Source organism: Bemisia tabaci, chromosome 10, assembly GCF_918797505.1.
Source record: "Bemisia tabaci chromosome 10, PGI_BMITA_v3".
Taxonomy (NCBI): domain Eukaryota; kingdom Metazoa; phylum Arthropoda; class Insecta; order Hemiptera; family Aleyrodidae; genus Bemisia; species Bemisia tabaci.
In genome coordinates, this window is record NC_092802.1 from 34,513,912 (window position 1) to 34,536,233 (window position 22,322).

Sequence of the window (22,322 nt, forward strand, 5' to 3'; positions counted from 1 at the left end):
TATCAACTCAAATTTTGAACAATCGGAATGTTGGAGTGGGAGGAATTCCTTATCGAGAATTACTATGGATGAACCGAAAAATGGCATGAAACACGTTGTAAGCGGAATGTAATTTCCCGATCCATGTTGATAAAGAGGAGCATGTCAACATGGAAATTCAAGGTTATGTATGCTCCCTATTTTCAAAAGTTAGTGAAAGGTTACAGACTTGTTATTGCACCGCGCATTTACACTGTACACATTACTTATTATTTTTTTGATGTAGTATGTAGTGTTACACATTCTATCATTGTCTCTTTATTTCGAAGTTCAACAATTTTTCGCAATGTCTAATTTTTACAGGGTTGAAATCAACCGAACAGAATGGGAAGTCCCAGAAAGGTACCAAATGCTCACCCCTGTTGGCTCAGGTGCTTACGGCCAAGTGTGGTAAGCTTATTTTACTTCATGTTAGTTTCCCGAAGCTTTGTGTAATCTACGTGTTCGCATTGCCTCGTCTAATTTAACCGATATCCAATGTTTTACCAGGCCCTTCACCACAAGCCTAGCATTTGTGTAATCCTGCTTGTCGATTGCCTTGAAGTGTTTTTTTGGTACTGCCTTGAAAACGAGGAAAGATAATCTCTATCTCTGTATATGAACAGAGTGGAAAACAGTAATGTCATCATAATTCTTTGTCTGTTATCGCTAAGATACAGGATAGACCACTATCTGGGGGGATAGAACTGGAGAAAGGAAAGAATAGACAAACGCACATCAGAGAATGGCACCATTCATCATAAATTTACATAGTAACCAATGGGCCAAATGATGATTGATGCACCCAGATTGATGTGACGTTTGTCCATTCTTTTCTTTCCCAAGTTCTAGCGCTGCTAAACTCGTATCACAGAATAATGTCAATTTTTGCTTTGAAGCGTAGTCTTTCTCCAAGCATAGAGTAGATAGAGTCTTAATGTAAATAGGAGAGCTGGCACCATGTTCTGTTCGACGAGTTCCGAGTTCGGGTCACTTTTTCGATACATGTTCGATCCAAAATGGCGGTGTGGAATACGTGGTGATTCCTATCTTCTTTGTTTACATCGGATGGCCGGGTACCTGTGTATTGCAACAATCGATCATGTCTGGAAAAAGTGACCCGGCGTCACACAGGAGTCTCGGAATTCGGGACCTGGGAAAATGCTTAAAAGTGGCGCCAGCTCACCCACTCACATTAATCTCTATCTACTGTAAGTCTCCAAGGCACGTTTTTATGTAGCTACTTGCCTACCCTGCATGCAATGATATTGCAGCAACGTTAATATCGGCAGCAATGTCGTGACAACATTTCGCAACCTCTTCTTGCTGAGCAAGGGGGAGGGGTGGCTCCCTTTTGCATGGATGGCTCCAAGCAGAAGACTGTCAGAGCTCCCTCATCATCTTATAAAAAGTATCACTCGGTATTCCATCCTCACCCGAAAGAGGTTGTTCCATCCCCCATCAGATTTGGCCCCCTATCAAATATGATCCATCTTTTCAGGAGTGATACAGTAGCATGCGAGACGTTCAAATATGGCGGTCATTTTGACTTACGCCCCCCCAGAGAGGGAGGGCGGGGGGTTAAAGACAAAACCTTCAACTGCCTATAACTTTTGAGCGAATAATCGGATTGAGTTGAACTTTTTTTAAATGAAAGATCTCAAAAAGATCTATCTACTGATACCAGAAAAATTGAAAAAAAGGTAAATTTAATGCAAATTTTTAGCAATTTTTCAATTTTTTAGGGGACAAAATTTTCAATTTGGTCGTGTTTCGGCACCGCGCAATGACTCTACTAAAACAAAAACCAGTTTTTTAGATTCTACACTCAATTTCCCATAAGATGCAAAAAACCGCATCCTGGGGAAACGTTTAGATCGCGAGCTATGGCTCGTCAAAGTTAGCCCCGCGCTGAGTGCGCGCCCCTTGCGCTGTTCGCATATCCTCTACGCATCTGCCACCGATCCTGTTGCCCCTCCTCCCCCTTCCTAAATGCAAATTAACCTTCTACTACCCAGCTTTCGTATATATCTGCGTTATAGGTACGTGAAAATGTCAGAAAGTTCGTGATTTCCAGTAGAATTGATGCTTTATTTCGCCCCCCCCCCCCCCCCCAACCTGGCCACTGGCTCTGAAGTGTGCCCCTGCCTACAAGTTGTAATAGTATTTTCTTGTGTCTAACTGGAGGTATTTGTTTTCTAGATCACACGCTAAAATGAACAGAATAGGTATAGAAAAAGTAATTTATTAAGTGAATTGAAAGCAGTTACACAAGGAGGTTGGGAGGTGGGATAAAAAATTACCTCAATTCCATCTCGTAGTCACAGGGTGCTACATCAGCAAAAACATGTAACAAGAAAATTTATATATTTCTTTTTCGCACAATATTTCGCATATATCGCACAGTGGCCGGGTTGGGGGGGGGGGGGGGGGCGAAATAAAGCATCAATTCCACTGGAAATCACGAACTTGCTGACATTTTCACGTACCTATAACGCAGATATATACGAAAGCTGGGTAGTAGAAGGTTAATTTGCATTTAGGAAGGGGGAGGAGGGGCAACAGGATCGGTGGCAGATGCGTAGAGGATATGCGAACAGCGCAAGGGGCGCGCACTCAGCGCGGGGCTTACTTTGACGAGCCATAGCTCGCGATCTAAACGTTTCCCCAGGATGCGGTTTTTTACATCTTATGGGAAATTGAGTGTAGAATCTAAAAAACTGGTTTTTGTTTTAGTAGAGTCATTGCGCGGTGCCGAAACACGACCAAATTGAAAATTTTGTCCCCTAAAAAATTGAAAAATTGCTAAAAATTTGCATTAAATTTACCTTTTATTCAATTTTTCTGGTATTAATAGATAGATCTTTTTGAGATCTTTCATTTAAAAAAAAGTTCAAACTCAATCCGATTATTCGCTCAAAAGTTATAGGCAGTTGAAGGTTTTGTCTTTAACCCCCCGCCCTCCCTCTCTGGGGGGGCGTAAGTCAAAATGACCGCCATATTTGAACGTCTCGCATGCTACTGTATCACTCCTGAAAAGATGGATCATATTTGAGAGGGGGCCAAATCTAATGGGGGATAGAACAACCTCTTTTATGAGTTGCCCCAGCTGGAACGCCCAAGTCATCTGCATTCTTTTAGGAGCCAAATTAACTTTTAGCAGAAGCATCATTGTATGCTTCGTTATTGTAAGTTTGAAAAACTCAGCAAGGTGCATTAACTCTTTTAGGCGCCATGATGGTATGTCCTCCTAAATTTTAAGCGCAAAGACCTGACTTTTAGCGGTAAGTATTTGGCACATGGTGCCAGGGAAGGCAGAACACTGCTCTTAATCTTGGAGCAGTTGAATTAACATCCTCGGAATTTCAATAAAATCACATTCAATTTAATATATTGGCTTCTCAAGGTCTACCCCTTATAGCAGGTGAAAATCTGGTCTTATTGCATCCTCTCCAATGCAAATTTCTTTCCATCGATTCAGATTGATTTTTTCTAAAGAACTCACTACTGTGAAAACCTTTTCATCAAAAAATAACATCCGCTTTAACCAGATCTTTGACTCAGTGCTACATTGCCGTAATACAGTTAGTGTTAATTGTATCTTATTTTCTGTTCCTCCAGCTCAGCTGTTGACAGTCAAACAGGAAGGAAAGTCGCAATTAAGAAACTAGCCCGTCCTTTTCAGTCAGCAGTTCACGCTAAAAGAACCTACAGGGAGCTGAGGCTGTTAAAGCATATGGATCATGAAAATGTAAGAAAAAGTTTTAGTGTTGAAGTTACGTAAATAACTTTGTTTTCAAAGCATCAGGCGAATTGCCACAAGTGGATTTGGTTAAGATGTTGACTTTCTGCCAACCTCCGTTACAACTGTACGAAAACCCCTCCGGGTAGCGGTGTGCCTACAACATTTGGTTTTTATGCTGGCAGCAATGACTACCACATCCTAAATTCTCAACCTACCTCCTGAGGTGGGTCAAAAACTGGATGGTTGCAATCGTTGGCCAAAATCTATCAAGCAGCTATATTTTGCTCTTGACTTAAACACAGCTTTTTTTTGCCTTCGGTTTGCAACCCTGCTGATCTGGTTGAAAAAGTCAACCTAATTCAACCGCGGAAATTTGCCTAAAGAGTCAAGTAGTCTCTTAACAGGGTTGTCACAGTCCAGGAAAACTAGAAAATGCCAAGTAATTTTAAAGTCAGGAAAAACCTAGAAATATCAATGAAAATGATGAAAGTTTCATGGAAAAATAGTCTTCTTCATTTGCTTTCTTGACGTTTTGAACAACAGATCTTGTGTGAAAATTATTTCAAACTATGTCTTTTTAATCATCCAGTATATATTTAATTGTCAGGAAATATCTGTCTCTTAATTTGGTAGCAACCCTGCCTGTGGAGTTTTTCTTTCAATTTTTTTATTTTAAAGACGAAGAGCAAAATATGATTTTTTCTTTCTTGTCACTAGCTGTACATTCTAGCATAAGTGTTGATATGGTGTGCTATTGATTAATTTATCAAGTTAATCAGCTTGATTTTACACCTTTCATGAAGTATATAATACACTCAACTACAGTAGCCATTGTTACAATGGAATGGTAATGATGTCATACAAAATATAAAAAAATAATCAAGATTTGACTGTGCTCAGCGGCAAGTAAGTTCAGGGCAGACTAACTGAACAAGGCAATGACAGCAGTGGGCCAATTGTTGAAATTGATAGACAAAGCTATAGATTTAGAAGACAAGAAATATACATATGGAAGGATTCTATTGGTGAAAGCGAGTGGTTGTAATGGACAAAGGACAACACATGAGACCCCATAGTTAGTCCTTCATTTTGTTCCTTCATTATTAGAACCCCTCATTTCAACCAATAGGATAGCTCCATACTTCCTATGTCTTCTTTGTCTATCGCTTTGTCTGTCAATTTCAATAATCAGTCCGCAGGATGGAGGCCAAAGCAAAGAGCACTCTATCATAGTAATATCCCTTGAGAAAAAAACTAAAACGAGAGGAAAAGAAAAAAATAATTATTATGAATAGGACTTCTGAATTTCCCTAAAGCAATTTCTTTTTTCATTTTCTTTATGCAGTTTTTGTTGGCCTCCTGTGGCGTAGTGGTTGCAGCCTTGCTCAATGAGTGGGAGGTCCTGGGTTTGATTCCGGGCCAAGTGATCTGAGTTTGATGGTCTCAAACAATGGTCACCTGGGGCTGGCTTGATTAGAATTGAAGGGGGATGGACTGTAGGGACTGCAAGAGTGAGATTATCCCCTCAGGGATATTTGAAGTGGAACAAAAAAAGCAGTATATGATCAGTCATTGATCTATGTCAACATCCACTCTGATCTACAGAGAAATTTGATAAGAAATGAAGATAATATTCTTCATGCTGTTTATCACTTCATGTCAGTTTATCTTCGAGTGCAACTTCTCTATTCATCTCAAGTATCATACGGTTTTGTGACATAGATGGCAGTGTACTTTAAAAATAGAATACCGAACTTATTTTGGAATGACAACTAAATAAATATTTATCTATTTGAGTCATTCAAAATTTAAACATGATAACCCTGATACCTTACCCAAGAATGGAGTGATAGCTTATTTTTATTTTACAAATTACCTGCATTGCTAATTAATACTGAAATTCGCAATTGCATAATGGATTTAATATAACATTTTTCACTTTCTGTTTGTAGGTCATAGGACTGTTGGACATATTTCACCCATCAACTTCGCCCAACGATTTCAATCAAGTGTAAGATCAATTTTTGAACTAGCATGTAATGACAAGTGAGAGAAGTCACTTTAGTTTATCAGGACTGATAATTTTGACAATATTGCTGCGCCAAGGATAAACGTCATTTGAGCATTCGAATATTGCCAAATTTCCTCTCAGAAAAGATTTATTTTCGAAGAAAGTCATGAATATTTTTCCTTGAAATTTTCAGACACTTCAGATTAAAGTCCAAATTGAATTCTTTGGAAAATCGCAAGAAAAATATTAATACATTTTCTCGAAAATTCGTGATTTGTCAAAGGAAATTTGGCAACTTTCTAGGGATCTTACAGCGCTCTTCCTTAGCATGGCAGAATACTGCTTATTTCAGGGCTTCACCTGCCCCTGTTATATTTACTAATTCAGCATATTTCTAGACTTTTTCATCCTCTATCATTGACTATTGAGCCATGTGACCCTCACAAAAGGCGGCAGCATAGAAACAAAATCTTTAAATTTTTAGATAGTAGTCAAAATGAACCTTCATTTCCTGAACTGGAAATTTCCCTGATTTTTTTCTTTTTCTTCTTTTTTTCCTATTTTTTTTACTGCTTGGAGTACCACACAAGCACAAGCTGTAGAATTTTGTGCATGCCATGCCTCCTCTTTTTATGCTTAGAAATAATACGCTAATATTGTACTAAGTATGGAAATTCAGTAACCCTGAAGCTAAAATAATGCTTATTTCATCGAAAAATTTTTGTTACAGGTATCTGGTTACTCATTTGATGGGAGCGGATCTTAACAACATTATCAGGACCCAGAAACTCTCCGATGATCATGTCCAATTTTTAGTTTATCAAATTCTTCGAGGTTTAAAGTACATCCATTCAGCTGGAATCATACATAGGGTAATTTTAAATTAATGTATTCAGAATTTCAGGATAAACTTCATTGAGGGATTGATCTCGGATAAATTCTCAGATTTTCTCTCCTTGAGTTCACAACCTTTGAAAAGCTCTTTTTGAAAACTCTAAAATTGTTGCTAAAAATTATGTTTTAGGGAACCCTGTTGACAGTTTAAAAGTGAAACTCACGCAAAAAAGTCATAGCAAATATCTACTAATTCTACTAGAGTTTTTCAACAGTCCAATTTTTTAGTCCTTCTAAGTGTCAAAGTCTTCGCAGAGCTTTTAAGAGTTTTTAACTCTTTTTCATCTAATTTTTACCTTTTGTAAATTTAATGTACTTACACACCGAAAATAGGTTCCAAAACAACCAATATTTATGTAACCGTACAAACCAGAAGAAGACTATGATTGCAGATATGCAGGTCCTTTCCCTGATCAGTGCTGTGGTGCAGCTGTAGTATACTTGCTCACGAATTGTACAGCGCAAGGTTCAAATCCGACCGTTGCGCTGGGGTGAAGTATGCTACAGTTAAGCCTCAGTGTTAGTCAAGACAAAGGCCCTTATACCTGCAACCAGATTTTTACTCTACTTTGTTCTATCGCCGGAGCAGAACTAAAATCGTATCATGAATAGTAGTAAAATCTTGTGTAAAAATTGGATTATTATCCCTTTTCAATTTTGGAGCACAATTTCAAGTATGCCAGGGGCATATTTTTGCTGAAATCTGATTTCAAGTGTGTCAATTGCTGTCTTCTATTTCACACACATATATAAATTGCTTTACAGTGCTCCCCTGGGCTCCACAACATCTAACCACTACTGTTTGCTATCAAACCACAACCACTAGGGAATTGAATCTCAATGGAATTGGGTTCTCTCACTTCTCTCTGCGCTTTTCCTTAGGCAGAATCCAATCTACGACCCTATGTAGCAATCTGTCTTCCGTTAGAAGCTATTTGAAATATATTTCCTTTATTTTAACTTTATTAATGTATCAATGCACTTACTCGACAGGACTTGAAACCATCCAACATTGCAGTGAATGAAGATTGTGAGTTGAAAATTTTGGATTTTGGTCTCGCACGACCAACAGAAAATGAAATGACTGGTTACGTTGCCACCCGTTGGTACAGGGCACCAGAAATTATGCTTAACTGGATGCACTACAACCAAACTGGTAAGCATTTTTCTTTTTTTCCGACAATCTTAAAATCTTTGATTACTTGTATGGAAAGAGTAAGGATCAATAGTTAACAGTTTTTTTAGTTTAATTCATGAGCTGAGTCAAAACTTTCTTAAGGTCTCATGGATTCACAATTTTTTTTTTTTTTTAATACAGGGAATTACAACTTATTCATGTTTTCATCAAGTTTTATTTCAAAGATTAAGGTTTAATTCAGGAATAAAACAAAAAACATCATACACTTGCTACATTATATTACTATGTTGTAATCTTTTTCTGCATAAAATTTTGTCGAGCAAACATTTATCAGAATTCTTAAATTCATACCTCATTCAGTGGTCCATTATCTACCTTTAGACTCATGAGCGCTTTTTAAACTCACAAATTTTTCGTTGGAAACTGTTTGACTTTTCTCTGATGCCTCTTGCATCATTTTATGAATTATTTTTAACTAAAATCTTTGGTGCAGCCTCAATTTTTTTAAATCTTGCAACTTTGTAATATTTTTTTTCAGTTGATATTTGGTCTGTTGGCTGTATCATGGCCGAACTTATAACAGGGCGAACTCTCTTCCCTGGCACTGATCGTATCCTTTTCATACCATTATACCATTTTCATTTTTCAAGGAAGTTTTTTTTCTTCTAACAATGGACAGCATACCTTTTTCCACTTGGCTATGAACATAAAAGAACGATTTATTACATTCCTCGGTATTAATTTTCATGTTTTCTGTGTTCTCCCTGTTGAATTATCACAATCTGGAGCCTAGCCGAGCCAGTCAGTCATTGTCTGTTTTTAATTGACTTTTAAACGTATGTGTTGTGTTTCTTTGAAAATGTTTGGAATATCAAATCACTGTATCATTATATGTGTGTGTATGTGTGCCGTAATTTGTTCAATCTCAACGGAGGGTCACTAATATTTCTGTCGGGTTAAGTTCATTTTTTCTTTAAATTTTATTTATCAACACACCACCCACACAAGTATCAATGTTTTACGGTGACTGCGGGGAGAATGTTTGGGGATTATAACTTTTAACCACAAGGTAAAACATCAGAAGTACCATTCTGTTGCCAGTTTTACCGTTGTCTCTATTTTTAATACAGAGCCAATCGACCAGATCGGAGTAAAAAACTTCTCAAGAAAATTTAAATGTGGAATTTTAAATTTTTACAATTAGTGCTGATTGAATTGTTTTCTAAAAAAAGCCCAGCCATTATTAAACTTAATAGCCTTGGTTTTCATCGTTAATCTCAACTTCTAACCTTCAGGAATTTTTGGAACAAAGTCCCTTTTACATATAACAGTTAAATTTTTTCCTGTATTGTTGAGTAGTTCTCACGCAATCATAAGAAAAAATACAATACATCTGTAGTTTCTATATCATCAGGAAAAATAAAATGGTTGAAATAAAGCTAACACTTGAAACCTCAGCTTTATCAAGCAGGTAAAATGTTGTCTACTAATCGCTCTTTTCTCATGTCCTGTTTTTACAGGTATGACGATTTTACAGAGTTTTGCAGGAAAAAATGTTGTTTAAAGTTTTACTTGACTTAAAATGAACTGAAACATCAGCTTCAATGATGAAATGAACTTTTTCCTCCCTGCACTTTCAATCTTAATTTTAACATCGTAACTTCTGCTTTTAGAACACTAACAAAATTCGACTTGTACTGACTAACAGTTGCTAATTCAATTGTAAAACTATCTAATTCAATGCTTTATAGTCATAGTGGCCATCACGAATATGAGTCCAATAGCTTAAACATAACTTACATATCTTAGAAATAATACTAAGTTTAACTAAGTCATATGTATTTTATCATAATAATTCTATTTCACAAAGCATTCTAAAATTGAATCATTGCTAAATTAATTTTTTTATTTCCCAATTTACTAATGTATATTATACTTTTTTTCTTATTGAAAATCGTCTTCTGTTTGTGCAAAGATTTTTCAACTTTAACTATCATAAAACTTATAAAAAATAAAAAAAAAAAAATAATTGAAAATCATAAAAAAATTCCACATTCGATCTTTTTCTCATTGGCCTCTTACTGTTTCATGTCTTATCATTCATGTCTCACCATTCATGTGCCACCATTTACTCTGCCGTTGTGCATATTTGTGTAACACCCTTAGCACATAACCATTAGACATTCACCAACTGAACCTTATCATGGAAATTCTTGGAACCCCGAAACCTGAATTCCTCTCGAAAATCTCGAGCGAGTCGGTAAGTTGTTTGGTTGCCCCTTTCCTTGTCTTTCTGTTCTCACCTCTTCGTACTGTCCTCTTAATGTGCTTATTGAATGCTGGTTATGGGTCTTATACTCTCGTCTAACTGTCACCATATGGATTATCTGTTCTTTGTGGCGTGTTTGATTCTTCACAAGTTTTCTATGTATTTTGAACTCTTCCTTTCTTTCTCTCTCTCTCTCTCTGCCCCTCCTTCCACTCTCTCTCTGTCTCTTTCCTGTATTATAAGCTAAAATTGGTTTGAAAAATTTTGAAAAATGGTATGAAAGTAGCTGTCTTGCCGCCATAGCTTTGCATCAATTTCTTCAGCAGATGAAGCGTTTGTCAAAAAGTAAGAAATGAGGTTAACAGCAGTTGAATAATAATTTTGACTGAAGTTAGATGTGAACAGTTTTCTTCTCCGCAAAGAAGGTTTCAATTGGTTTTAACATTGGCTTTAAAGAGGTCATTAGCCCACTGATTACATGAGAAAGGAAAAGTGGAATGCAGTTTAATCCTGGGAATGGTTCAGCTTTAGTAACTTTAAGAATTATAGTAACATTCAGCTAAAATGATCCAAATTTCGAAATTTCTACCCATGCTTGAATTGAATTGCTGGATAGTCGAAATTCGGAATTCAAGCTCCGAGAGAAAATAAAGGAGCGTTTTCAAATTATACTCAAAAACCAATTTTTGAATTGCAGATGAAAGGGTCCAACGTTTTTCGTTTTTCTATCCAAGGTTCTTATTTTTGTCAATCTAAATTTCTTCCTGTCCTCGAATTAAACAATGAGAGTTCCGAATCAGGACTTTTTTATTTTTAAAAACTTTCTTACCCAGATTATTTCGCCTCTTTGCATATAAAATGTTTGCCTTGACAGGTCCCCCCCCCCCCCTCATTGGTCTGCAGAAAACTTATCTGAAAATCTAAGATCTTTCTGAAAAAGTTTGCCTCCAAAACTGAAATCTAAAGTTTATTACAAATTTTTGTTGGCAGTTCTCATGGTTGCATTTTCCTCTTTCGTAAGGAACCTTTTTTGATATCGTTCAGTTGCAAATAAATCAGTCTTTCCTTGATTTACACCAGTCAAGAAGGTGTTGATTCTTCCTTTTCCCTCCTACCTATTTTATCGGTACATTATTGCAGTAGTTCTCGAAATATAAGTACCCAAAGTTTGAGATATCTTCAAGCATATCTTTTTATTATGTATCACATTCTGACCTTGATGGTGGATCAATAATTTAATGGTGTTAATCAAGAAATCGATGACAAACAATATCTTAAAGACAACAATTTCTACCTCATCCTGAGGATACACTCTTGAACTGGTCTTTTCATACTTGGTCTATGGTCAGATAGCTGCAGGTACTTATTCCCAAGATTCAAAACCTCCTTTTTTCCCCATTTTATTTGAAAAATCCTCAATTTCTTACACGTATTACAGCGCTGAAGGCCCATTTTCCGAAAGTTCATTTGCTCATAGCTGTGTCATACATTCATCTATTAAAAGTTTGACGTATGGTTGGTAAAAAGACTAATCGCAGTTTACAACACTGCCGTCCTCCTGTTGTAATTTTTTAGTTCAAATGAAAACTAAAGTCCTAAAAGGAAAAATATTTAACCTGCATGAAAGGCGGTTCATCTCTCGAAAACTTACCTGATTTTTATTCTTCATTTGAAGAATATGGCGTGAAAATTTCAGAAAGTAGTGCTGCAGGGTGCTAAATGTCCTAGAAAACCTGGAAAAGTCAGGAATTTAAAATACCTGAAAAGTCAGAAAATTTTGCCGACCGTACGGATCTGCTGCTCCAGTTGAGGTGCTGATCAGATCGGCTTTTTTTCACAAAAGTTAGGGAATTTAGCCATTGTCGGAGAATTTTTTAGAGAGGTCAGGAAAAAGTCAGGGTATTTTGAAATTTCAGTGAATTTACCACCGTGTGTTGGTTTGCTTTTTTCAGGAAAATAAGTATGCTTCTATTTATGAACACGGCAAAATAGATTTGCATTTTTACAGTTTCACTGTTGATATGCTGTTTCGTCCTGTACTGAATGCTGAGTTAAACCGCGGTAAAAATAATATTTTTGAGGCTGTAACTTAATTTCTCTCAAACTGATCAAGGCTAAAGCTGACTCAACTAGCTGGTGGAAAAAAATACCATTTCAGAAAAGTAAAAAAATCCTCTGTGTCAAAAAATAAATGTTACTAACTTTTTGCCCCTTGATTTTGTATCCATTGGTCCCTGAGTGAAAGATTTGAAGCTGTTTGCATCCTATTTACATTCTGCTCTTGTGGAGGGTATCGTCTCTTTATCCTCTTAGCTCATCTTTTTGGGTTTGGTTTTGAAGCTTTTGTTTTTGAAACCTTAACGCATTTTGATTAGACATTGACCAATTAACAAGGGTTTTGGTGCTTTGTGGAACGCCGTCGGAGGATACTTTTCAGAAGATCTCTAGTCAGGAGGTATTTCAAAACTTTAGAGACTCATACTGTACAGCAATCATGATTCTTTTTTACATTCCAATAGAACGAGTCATAGAAACTGCTTGATAATGGAAAGTAGTAGGATAGCGGAATGTCTTCATATCGAATTGTTTCGGTATGGATTGTATTCAATACATCGAAGAAGCGGCCCATCTACACGATATTTTGATATCCATTGGTTCCAAACATTGAAATAACCTCAACTATCACCCATACAAAGAGCAGTGAAATCTATGTCTGTATTGAGGAAAGGTTTTATTTGACCAACTGCAACTATTCATTAAGATATTGAAACTGAAAACGCGATACAAATTTGAAATACTCTGAAATTTTATTGCTTGTTGTAAGGGTGGGTGTTGAGGTTATCTCACTGTTTAGAGCCAATCAATACATCAAACCACTATCAAATATGGTTCATTAATGCGATTTCAAATCATTGTGGAGTTATCTGCAAGATATTTTATTTAAAATTTAATCATAAAGTTGTAGTATAGCGCAAATCTTATTTCTATTGAAAGTTACAATTTAGCTATCAGTGTCTCTTCATCTTACATATAAAGTAATTTATTTTAATTGAAGAAAAGAAAGGATAAAAAAATCTATTCTTAATGTCTATGAAAATCTGTATACTTTCTAATAGTCCGTTGATATCATTTTAAATCGGAGAATGATCTCAAAGAGTTCCTGAATGATGAGAGTGGTTCTTGAGGAATTATTTGGCTACCTCTTTGCTTTTTTGCTATTCTGAGTACAAATTTGCCACTCATTTTTGTCTCATCTAATGTCATGGCTGTATAGTATTTTGATCATGATTCCCCTACGTTCTTTATTCCTTTTATCATGTTTTATCTTTGTATTTTTTTCCAGGCTCGCAGCTACATCCAGTCCCTACCTAATTTGAAGAAAAAAGATTTCAAGCAAGTGTTCAAAGGAGCCAATCCACTAGGTTTGTGTCATCAATTATATTGAATTTTTAAGTGATTTTTTGCATGGAATAGACCATAAACATAGGTTTTGATCACACTAAACACCAAAGATGCTTATTTAAATTATGGATGGTGAAATAAGAAAAGTATGTATCGAAGTTTGTGATATTGCAGTTCCCATATAGTATTTTATTCTTTTGATCAATCATCCTTGTCGTACAAAATTTGTCCTACTTCCTCTTTGTCCCATCAAGAATATTTTTTATAAATGCCATGAAGAACTGTCAGATACATTCTTCAAAAAAATTAAAAGACAGGAAATTAAAACTACCTTCTGTTAAATCCCCTTGATGAATTAAGTGAATTCTGCCCTACCATTTAACAATTTTGACATTTTTGTAATCCCTACAAGTCTTGTAATTTTGAAGAATGAAGTTTATCAAATGTTGAAATCCTTAGATTTCCAAGTCACTGACTTGTATGATAGCCATTTAAGAACATAAAATAAAAATAAAATTTGTTTGGATTGGGATTCATCTGTACTGCCGAATTCCCCAATATAAGTAATTTGTGATGAAAGTGGTTATCATTGTTTTCGCTTGAATTTTTAGAAATATTTACATGAACGTAGCTAGAAAGATTTTCCGAGGAAGGGGAGGGGGGCGGCAAGGGCCTTACTTGCTCTCCTTGGGGGCCTGATGGTATTGAACTTATAATAACATTATATGGAGGAGGATCTTAGGACTCCCTCACCTACTTTAGTAAACAATATAAAGTTTTTTTTTTTCTGACTCGTTCTTTTGTGCTTGCAAGTGACCATGACTCTCCCTTCCTTGTGAATAAAAGTTTCAGGAAGCAGGAAAAGCAAATTAGTTTCAATGGACCACTAGACAAGGTCCGAATTAAAGCAATCTGATACATGTTTCTTGACCAGAACTTCACGTAGAACACGATTCACACAACGAAAATTACTGAAACCAACTCCCAACGAAGATATTAACGTTTTTATTTCACATTGGTTACGAGGAATTTGAACTGCCCGCTCACAAGAAACTCAAAGCTCTACGTGAGTCAAATCGCCCACTACAACGGTTTCAGCAAGCTTCTCAATTGAGCAATGTTCATTTCCCACCATGTGTTGTTCAAACTATGAGCAACTTGCTGTAGCTGAGCCAAAGCGTTAAGATTGAGGTTGCCAGATTTTTATATCGCAGAGACTGTCATGATAACGTTTAGCGCACGATGTGAATCACGTAGAGCATTGAGTTTTCATGAGCGGGTGGTTTGAATTCACGCATCAAGAATCATTAAATATCTTCGTAAGGAGTTGATTTCGGTAATTTTCGTTGTGCGCATCGTGTTCTACGTGAAATTATAATTACGAAACATGTATCAGAATGCTGAAATTCGTACCTTGTCTAGTGGTCCATTAAGTCTACCTGTGATAAAACACTAAACCATGCTGCAAACTGTGATCGTGGTTTCACTCGTGTGAATTTTTAAAAACAGCCAACCCTAAACGGACAAATTAACTTCAATAGAGCTCTAGAGATCATCGCAGCATTGTCGTTGCATGAAACAGAGTGTGCATTTTCTTGTATGACGTGTACACAGTAGCTAATCACAACACTCACTCATAAGAAATCTACCCACGCAGCTGATAAATTGATGGTATCTCTGTCATCTTGATAATTCTGATGTTGTAATAGCTTTTGCTTTAAACCTGAAATGTTCGGAGTAAATCCTGTTTTGGATCAAAGTTGTCACGATTTAAGTGGGTTACCATTTAGTAATCCTGATGTACGAGGGAATTTTTTTTGCACTGTGCTCATGCCCAAAAAATATGATCTACAGAAATAACAAAATAAGCGGTTTCTGATGGAAGCGTATGATGATGTAAGCAAGTTTTACTGGATAAGCGAAAATTTTAAAACCCTGCAATCAAAGATTTTTGTTTACTAATTTCATTAGTGACATACGTAGTTTTTTTGCTTACTTGACCGTATTTTCAGTGCAGTGTGACATCATTCATCAACGGGATTAAGATAAAACAATCTCATTTGAAATTATTTGCTTGGATGTCCAAAAAAATTTAGTAGATTTCAATGAAAAGGAAAACACTATTTATGCAAGTACATACTACAATCAGCGGTTATTCAACCATTTTCAACAGTGGTTGTTGCTGTCGCTTTTAGTGTCATTGTTTTTCTCCAAGATTGGCAAACAGTTACTCAACATCTTCAAAATCTTAATTTCTTATTTTTTATGAATTAATTTGTTCTCTCACGGGTTGTTTAAAGGTAATGTTTGGTTTGGTTTCTTATTGCAGCGATAGATTTATTGGAATTGATGCTGGAACTGGACGCAGATAAGAGAATAACCGCGGAAAAGGCATTGGCGCACCCTTACTTATCAAAATATGCTGATCCAGAAGACGAGCCCACCTCCCCTCCATATGATCAAAGTTTTGAAGAATCAGATCTTCCTGTAGAAAAGTGGAAAGGTATGAAATTAAGAAACTTCTTTTTGACAAATATTCTCTCACTTATTTTTAACCATTTTCAGATTTTTTGGTGGAGCGCTGCTTGTGCTTAAGGATCTTGGTTGAGGAGAGTATGGTGTGGAAATTATTAAAGTGAAACGGCACCTTATCAAAAAATCTGATAATGTCTAAAAGAAGTGAAAAAATATTTGCCAAACAATATGCTGCCATAAAGTGAATTTACTCTCAGTTCGCTAAAAAAATACCTTTCTAATAAATGGACCATGTGTAGCAGAAAAGGAAGAAGCCATATCAGCTATTGCCAAATTTAACTGGGCAATTTAATTGTTTACAAGAGAACATTTGCGCGGATTCCTTTGAAAATTTTAAGGAATTTGCCTTTTACTACGCAGAAAATTCACTGAACTTTGCACAAAAATCCGCACAACCGTTTTCATGTAAAAATTGAATTGCCCGATTTAATTTGGCAATGGCTGATGTAGCTTGGTTCCTTTCTGCTTAATGCAGTCCAAATCACTAATGCATTAAAGGACCAGCAGGATAGTAAAACCAATGCAGGGTTATTTTCTCGTTTGGTTTTTGTTCCTTTGATACTTAGTCGTTTTTTTTTTTGTTTTTTTTTTGAGTTATATACCAAAGCATAATTCTCTTCTGTTTAATTTTCCTCCTCATTGCCTTAGACCTTGCCGTGCTCTTTATATAATAAATAAGTATATCTGAACTCATTTCGAATTTCAAACTGCTGTGATTAAAATAAGAGTAAAGTCACTATTGGGCAGCACAAAGATAACAAATTTCCTAGAGTAGAAAAGAAAGCCCACAAAAACCATCTCTCAAAAATTTCAGGAAACCTCATAAAATCTCAAGGGCATATTGTGAAGAATAACGCAATATGGGGACTGAAAAATTTGCAGTCAAAATGACCCTGTAGGTCTTCTCGCTTTGTTAATTAATTGGAGCCGAATTTGTATTTTCTTTTCTGCAGAACTGGTCTATGAAGAGGTGCTATCTTTCAGGCCCCATCCTTCTCTTCTGCCGGAAGGTGAAGTTGCTTCCTCTTGAAGAAACTTACTCTGACTGCGACTCCTTCATGAAGTTGAGCTAATCTGTTAAATCAAAACGAAACCAGAACAACTGGAATCAATGGAACCGTGTATCAGTATTTCTTGTCTCAACCCTAGCACCGAACTTGCTCTAAGCCCAATTTTACTCAGGTACCTGCTAATTTTGCTGTTTCAAGGTTATTGAATCGATAAGTTTGACGCTGTAACTTCCAATACTTTACGCCGTAACAATAAAAGTCCTTGAGAAGTTTTGTGAACCCTCAACAATATTAAATTCAAGGACTTTAGCAACATGACTGCTATTGGAACTCTGCATTTAAGTAGCAGAGCACTGAAAAGTTTTTCCCTGAAGTTATTAATATTGATAACTTCTCTCATCACAGCTCAAATTTTGCTGTGATCCTAGAACTTTTTCTAACGCTCATTGATAGCGTCACTTTTGAATTCGAACGCCTGGTTCAGCTTCGGTAAATTTTTCTTTTATTTTTTGTTTTATCGTCTGCCGCTGAAATTACCTCTCTTATCTTGAGCAATGTTTTATGAAATGGTCCATATTTTGCAGAGCCTTCACTCTGCAAAGGACTTATGCATGGGTGGGAGAACAGAACCCAAAAATTTCAAAAACAAGCTGAACTTTTTCAATCTTTTATTCTTACGAAAGTTGAAACAATGTAAGAAAAGGAGATTTACTATTTTGGTGTTAATTCAGTCAGATGGATAATAGTTGTAGCGGAGTAGTATGCAGAACAATTTTGGGAATTTACCGGGGCATTTTGATTGAAATTGAAATCATTCCAACCAGGGCTCCCAGGTGATTTCTTTTGTTTCTCCAGGGGAGAATTATATTCACCTCTTCAATGAAAGTTTCAAAATCGCTTGTATTGGGTTATTTGTCGTGTTAAGATGAAAAGAAAAACTCAAGGGAAGGAAATGCTTTCACTCAATAGTTTTTCTGCATTTTACTGAAAGCTTGTAGTTCAAGGTCCATGATACCTCCTAAATGAAAATGTTATATCTTGACTATGATTAAATGGTAGTATTGAAAGTACTTTTATACTTAAATACTAATTGTAATAAATCTAAAATAATTGATTTGAGACATTGATTGTTAGAGTGCCTTTACAAAAGTACTGTTCTAGAGCCCTTATCAAGTTTTCGCACTTTTAGAATGAGATATAAGATCCGTTTTGATTCTTGTATTTACTTTCGATGTCAAACTGAAAACAGCTGGTCTTCTGTTCCACTCCATAGTGCGTAAACTTATTATAAATGAACTCTATTTTGAGATTACTTCGCATTGAGCGCAACTTTTTGTTTGACTTTAAAACGGTTCTGTTAACTTTGAATCAAAATCTTTTGCGAAATTGTAGGTATCCATTTTTGAGCGTTAGCTCTGATGTAACTACTTGGAAGTATTTTTAAGTTACTCACCCAATTGTAATTATTACATCTAAGCCCCTCTGGATAATCTTAATTTTAAGTTCTCACAATGTTTCAATTTTCTCAATCTTGTTGAATTGGAATATTAGATATTGATGTTGCACATCAGGGAACTGAGGCCAATTTTTTTTTTACCTATTTTATTCTTATGAAATGTATTAAAAGTGTCAGAGCTCCTAGGAAAATTTAAAGAGCAACTTAATTCAATTTTAGGTGGTTGGGATGGAAAAGGAAAAAATGTAACCTTCATGGTGAACCTCTAACTTTAACGTCTGCATTGAAGTTGGGCTGTTAGTTAATAAACCTGAATTCTGGAATCATGAGGTTCTAGAAAATTGTGGTTAAAAAGTGTATCCTATGAAAAGTTGGGTGTCTTTCGAGGAGGAATTCATGCCTAAGTCATACCATGTGAATTGTTAACAAAATGATTCCTCTAAAAATATGAAGGTTCTGCTGAAGATTCTAGTGAGTTTTGCCCTAAAAATTTTCCCTTTTCTTCTCAATCGCTGTTCATCAAGATGTCTGATGCCTTTTGGTTTTACTTTGAGAAACATTGCCCATCGTGGATTGCAGATTATAAAAATGAAGCACTGGGCTTTCTTACTGATGGTGCAATGAGTATGCAGTAGAGGGCACATTATATTGTACAAAATAACAATGAAATGGCTGGATATGAAGTACAAAGTGCCAAAAATAACTGTGAGTTTTTTTATTTTTTTGTTTGGAGCAAGCGAAATGTGCAAGAGACAGAAAATGTATGAAAAGAAGAAGAGATGCAATTCTTGTCAAAATGGAATCCATGTTTCCATAAAGCATGATAAAAGTGAAATGATCCTACCTGAACTTACTTTGTCTGCTAAAAGGCAATTTTCTTATCATGGTAGGAAACGAGTTGCCGCCCTGACGATGAGCAGGACACAGCACCTGCGTCATAATTAGAGTTTCTGTCTTCTCAGGAAGCAACTCTTTTTCCAAAGTAAACACAAATGATTAGAAAGACTGACCAGAACAAAATTTGCAACTACAGAAAAGAAACTCAAGCCCTCTGTACAAGTAATGATGTGTTTCGAGCTTTTATTTGAGGCATAATCTCGATTCAAGGCCCAATTCCTAAATGGCGCTTGATGAATGATGACGGTGGAGGGCTAGTCTTTGAAGTCTGAAATTAAGTTACTATCCATAATTTTCTTTCAAGCTTGAGAGTAAATAAAAAAACCTGTCGGGTATATTAACACTTTTTGAAAATATTTTTTCCTAAACTATTTCCAAACTAACTATTTTTTAGTTTAGGCAGAGGAAAATTGTCTGCTTATTTTTATGCTTTGTTTATTTTAGATATATTATTTCTGCGGAGTGTTTCTGCAATCATGATTCAAATACTTTTAGAGGGCTCAGGAAGTTTTTGATATTAAACTCTCAAATTGACAACAAAGATTTGAGAAAAAATTACCCATTGTTTAATTTTGCTTGGTAATTTTATCGGTCTGTTCAACTTATTGATAACCTTAGTTTTCATCCAAGAATGCTCAATTTTCTGAGCTCTCATATTTTGTGATGTTAGTTGTAGTAGCTACTTACCTATTTTATTTTATATTATTTGTTTTTATTTTGTTATTTTAATTCTTTATTATATTTATTTTCATAGATTTATTTTAGAGTTTGTTCGTTTGCTTCTCAATGATAGGAGTCATTATACTGGCTGTGGAGATACGAGTTGATCAAATAAAAAACACGTAAGCACTTTATTTGTCAGCACTACCCAATAGCAACTTATTTCAACCCTTTTGAGCTGCAGATCTCTTTCTGTTTGAGTAAAAAAGCTAGAAAACAAGCAATTCAATTGTAAATTACAATTCTTTTTTTCTCCTTTACCAACAAATGATAAGGAAGAATAGCACTAAAATGGCAAGAGTAATTCAGGGTTAGACGCTTTTAATGTGCTACTTTCATCGTGGTATTAATATGAACAATTAATTAGTTAAAAAGAAGCATTAGGTACCACTTCGGCTGGCAACAGTGGCATTTGTCTGTAAATCCTTAGTGTTTACATTGGTGCAAGTTTTGAGTATGACTTACCTAATCTTTCTTATCATTGACAATTCTAAAAAAGCAAATAGAAATCATGAAAAACACTGTGGATACATTCACGCTCTGCAAGTGGAAATTTCCTGTTATTCTGCGTGTCGATGGAAAATTTACAAACTGCACCCTACGTCAATCGGACTATATTACGCAGCAAGGAGCTACTGTTTCTAGCTTATCCATAAAAGTACCTCATCTGCATAGGGGTTCTAATGGCACATATGTCATTTCTGAAATAAGCCAGAAATTGTTGTTTCTTCTCCTGTAATGCAGTTCAATTGTATCAGCGAGATGAATTTCAGTTGCACTGTCGCACAGAAATTATACTTATCACAAAATTAACGTCAAAAAGAAGTCCCACTCTGTATCTCAAAATTGTGTAGTATAAGTAAAGAATGAATGTACCGAGTAGAAAATACACTTATAGTTATTCTAAGTAGAGAATTCAAGGATCCTTAAAAATTCATCTTCGTTGGAAGTCTGTAACCTGTTTCAAACTCAAAGCCTTAATGCTTTCTTTCTTTTCTCTCTCTCTATGTTTTCTCCTAGTTTCATCCCATCTTTTGATATTTTCAAGTCAAATGTATGATCAAAAACAGGTTGCTAGTGTGTGTTTTTTTCTGTGGGTATTAAGGTATGAAAACAAAATGAAAGCTTCTTATCTCAACGCAGAAAACAAGTCTAGAAAATTATTTCTCATTCTTAAAATGCCAAATATTTATCATTGAGAAAGCAAACAAGCATTGAAAAACATAAATGCCTTGGAATCACTGATTATTTTGATATAGTATTTCTTTTTTTAAGTAGAAAGCCTAACGAATCAAATTGTTCTTTTTTTACTTAATTTTTGACAATGCAATAAAACTTTCTTTAATTCAACTTTTCTATTTATTCACTGCTAACTCCAAAATCAGAATCATATTTTTAATTTTGAATTTTGAATTTTTTTATATGCTAGGAATTTGAAATGAATTTAAAAAAAGAGCTGAACTTTGTTGAAACATAAATCCGTAAATCTACACTTGACCCTAATAGCACACCTTGTAAAATAACTCGGCAAGAAAATGTAAAGCTGGCTTATTTTATGAGTTTGAAAGTTGTACGTAAAAAAAGTTTGTAAAGAAGTTATGATTAGTCAGAGTTCAAGAGTTTTACGTAAAAATTTTGTGATCAAAGAGGTGAACTGAGGTAATTTTGTACTACTACTGGTACTTTTTATATATTTTTCTTGTAAAAAAGATTACTGAGGCATTTCTTCTTTTGTCTATTTCACTACTTTTTTTCAAGATTTTTCTACAATGTTGTGTTTTGTAAACTTTACATTATGTGCTATTAGGGGAAGTCGAGTTAAAAATACTTCTTTGATTCGATGAGCTCTCTGATGTCAGAAAATTGTATCTTACGACTGCGAAAATCTCTCTTAATAGTCTCAAAGTTCATTAGCCCCATGCATGCATGCGTCGAGCACGCTTTGAGTCATTCTTTCATCACTTGGCTGAAATATCGCAAAATTATCATCTTATTTTCCAAAAGTACATTCACCTGACCTAAAATTCTGTCTGAACAGCTTCTGGGTTCAACAGTCTGGGTTCATTAGCCCCTGCTAAGCTACTGTTGAGTGTCATTCTCTGATCACCAGATTGAACTGACTCACCATCTCCTCGCTCAAAAGTCTATTCCTCCTCACCTGATCATCACGTGTTGCCAAATCTTGCAGGATCAAATTTACTTTTCCATTTAAATGCCATTTCAAAGG

General features: G+C 35.6%; 1 protein-coding gene across 2 annotated transcripts; it reads left to right on the top strand.

Annotated features, from left to right (window-relative positions):
• Window positions 1–172: 172 nt before the first annotated feature.
• Window positions 173–21,445, top strand: LOC109033725 (mitogen-activated protein kinase p38b). 2 transcript variants are annotated; one of them, XM_019046468.2, is made up of 10 exons: window positions 173–429; window positions 3,640–3,769; window positions 5,716–5,774; window positions 6,505–6,646; window positions 7,662–7,824; window positions 8,345–8,416; window positions 9,987–10,066; window positions 13,419–13,497; window positions 15,807–15,980; window positions 16,966–21,445. In XM_019046468.2, exons 1-10 carry the CDS (start codon window positions 326–328, stop codon window positions 17,040–17,042), a joined length of 1,080 nt encoding a protein of 359 aa, XP_018902013.1. In that variant the 5' UTR covers window positions 173–325; the 3' UTR covers window positions 17,043–21,445. The 2 variants fall into 2 exon arrangements, with proteins under 2 accessions (XP_018902013.1, XP_018902011.2); XM_019046466.2 differs by lacking the exon at window positions 9,987–10,066 and adding an exon at window positions 12,451–12,530.
• Window positions 21,446–22,322: the final 877 nt, after the last annotated feature.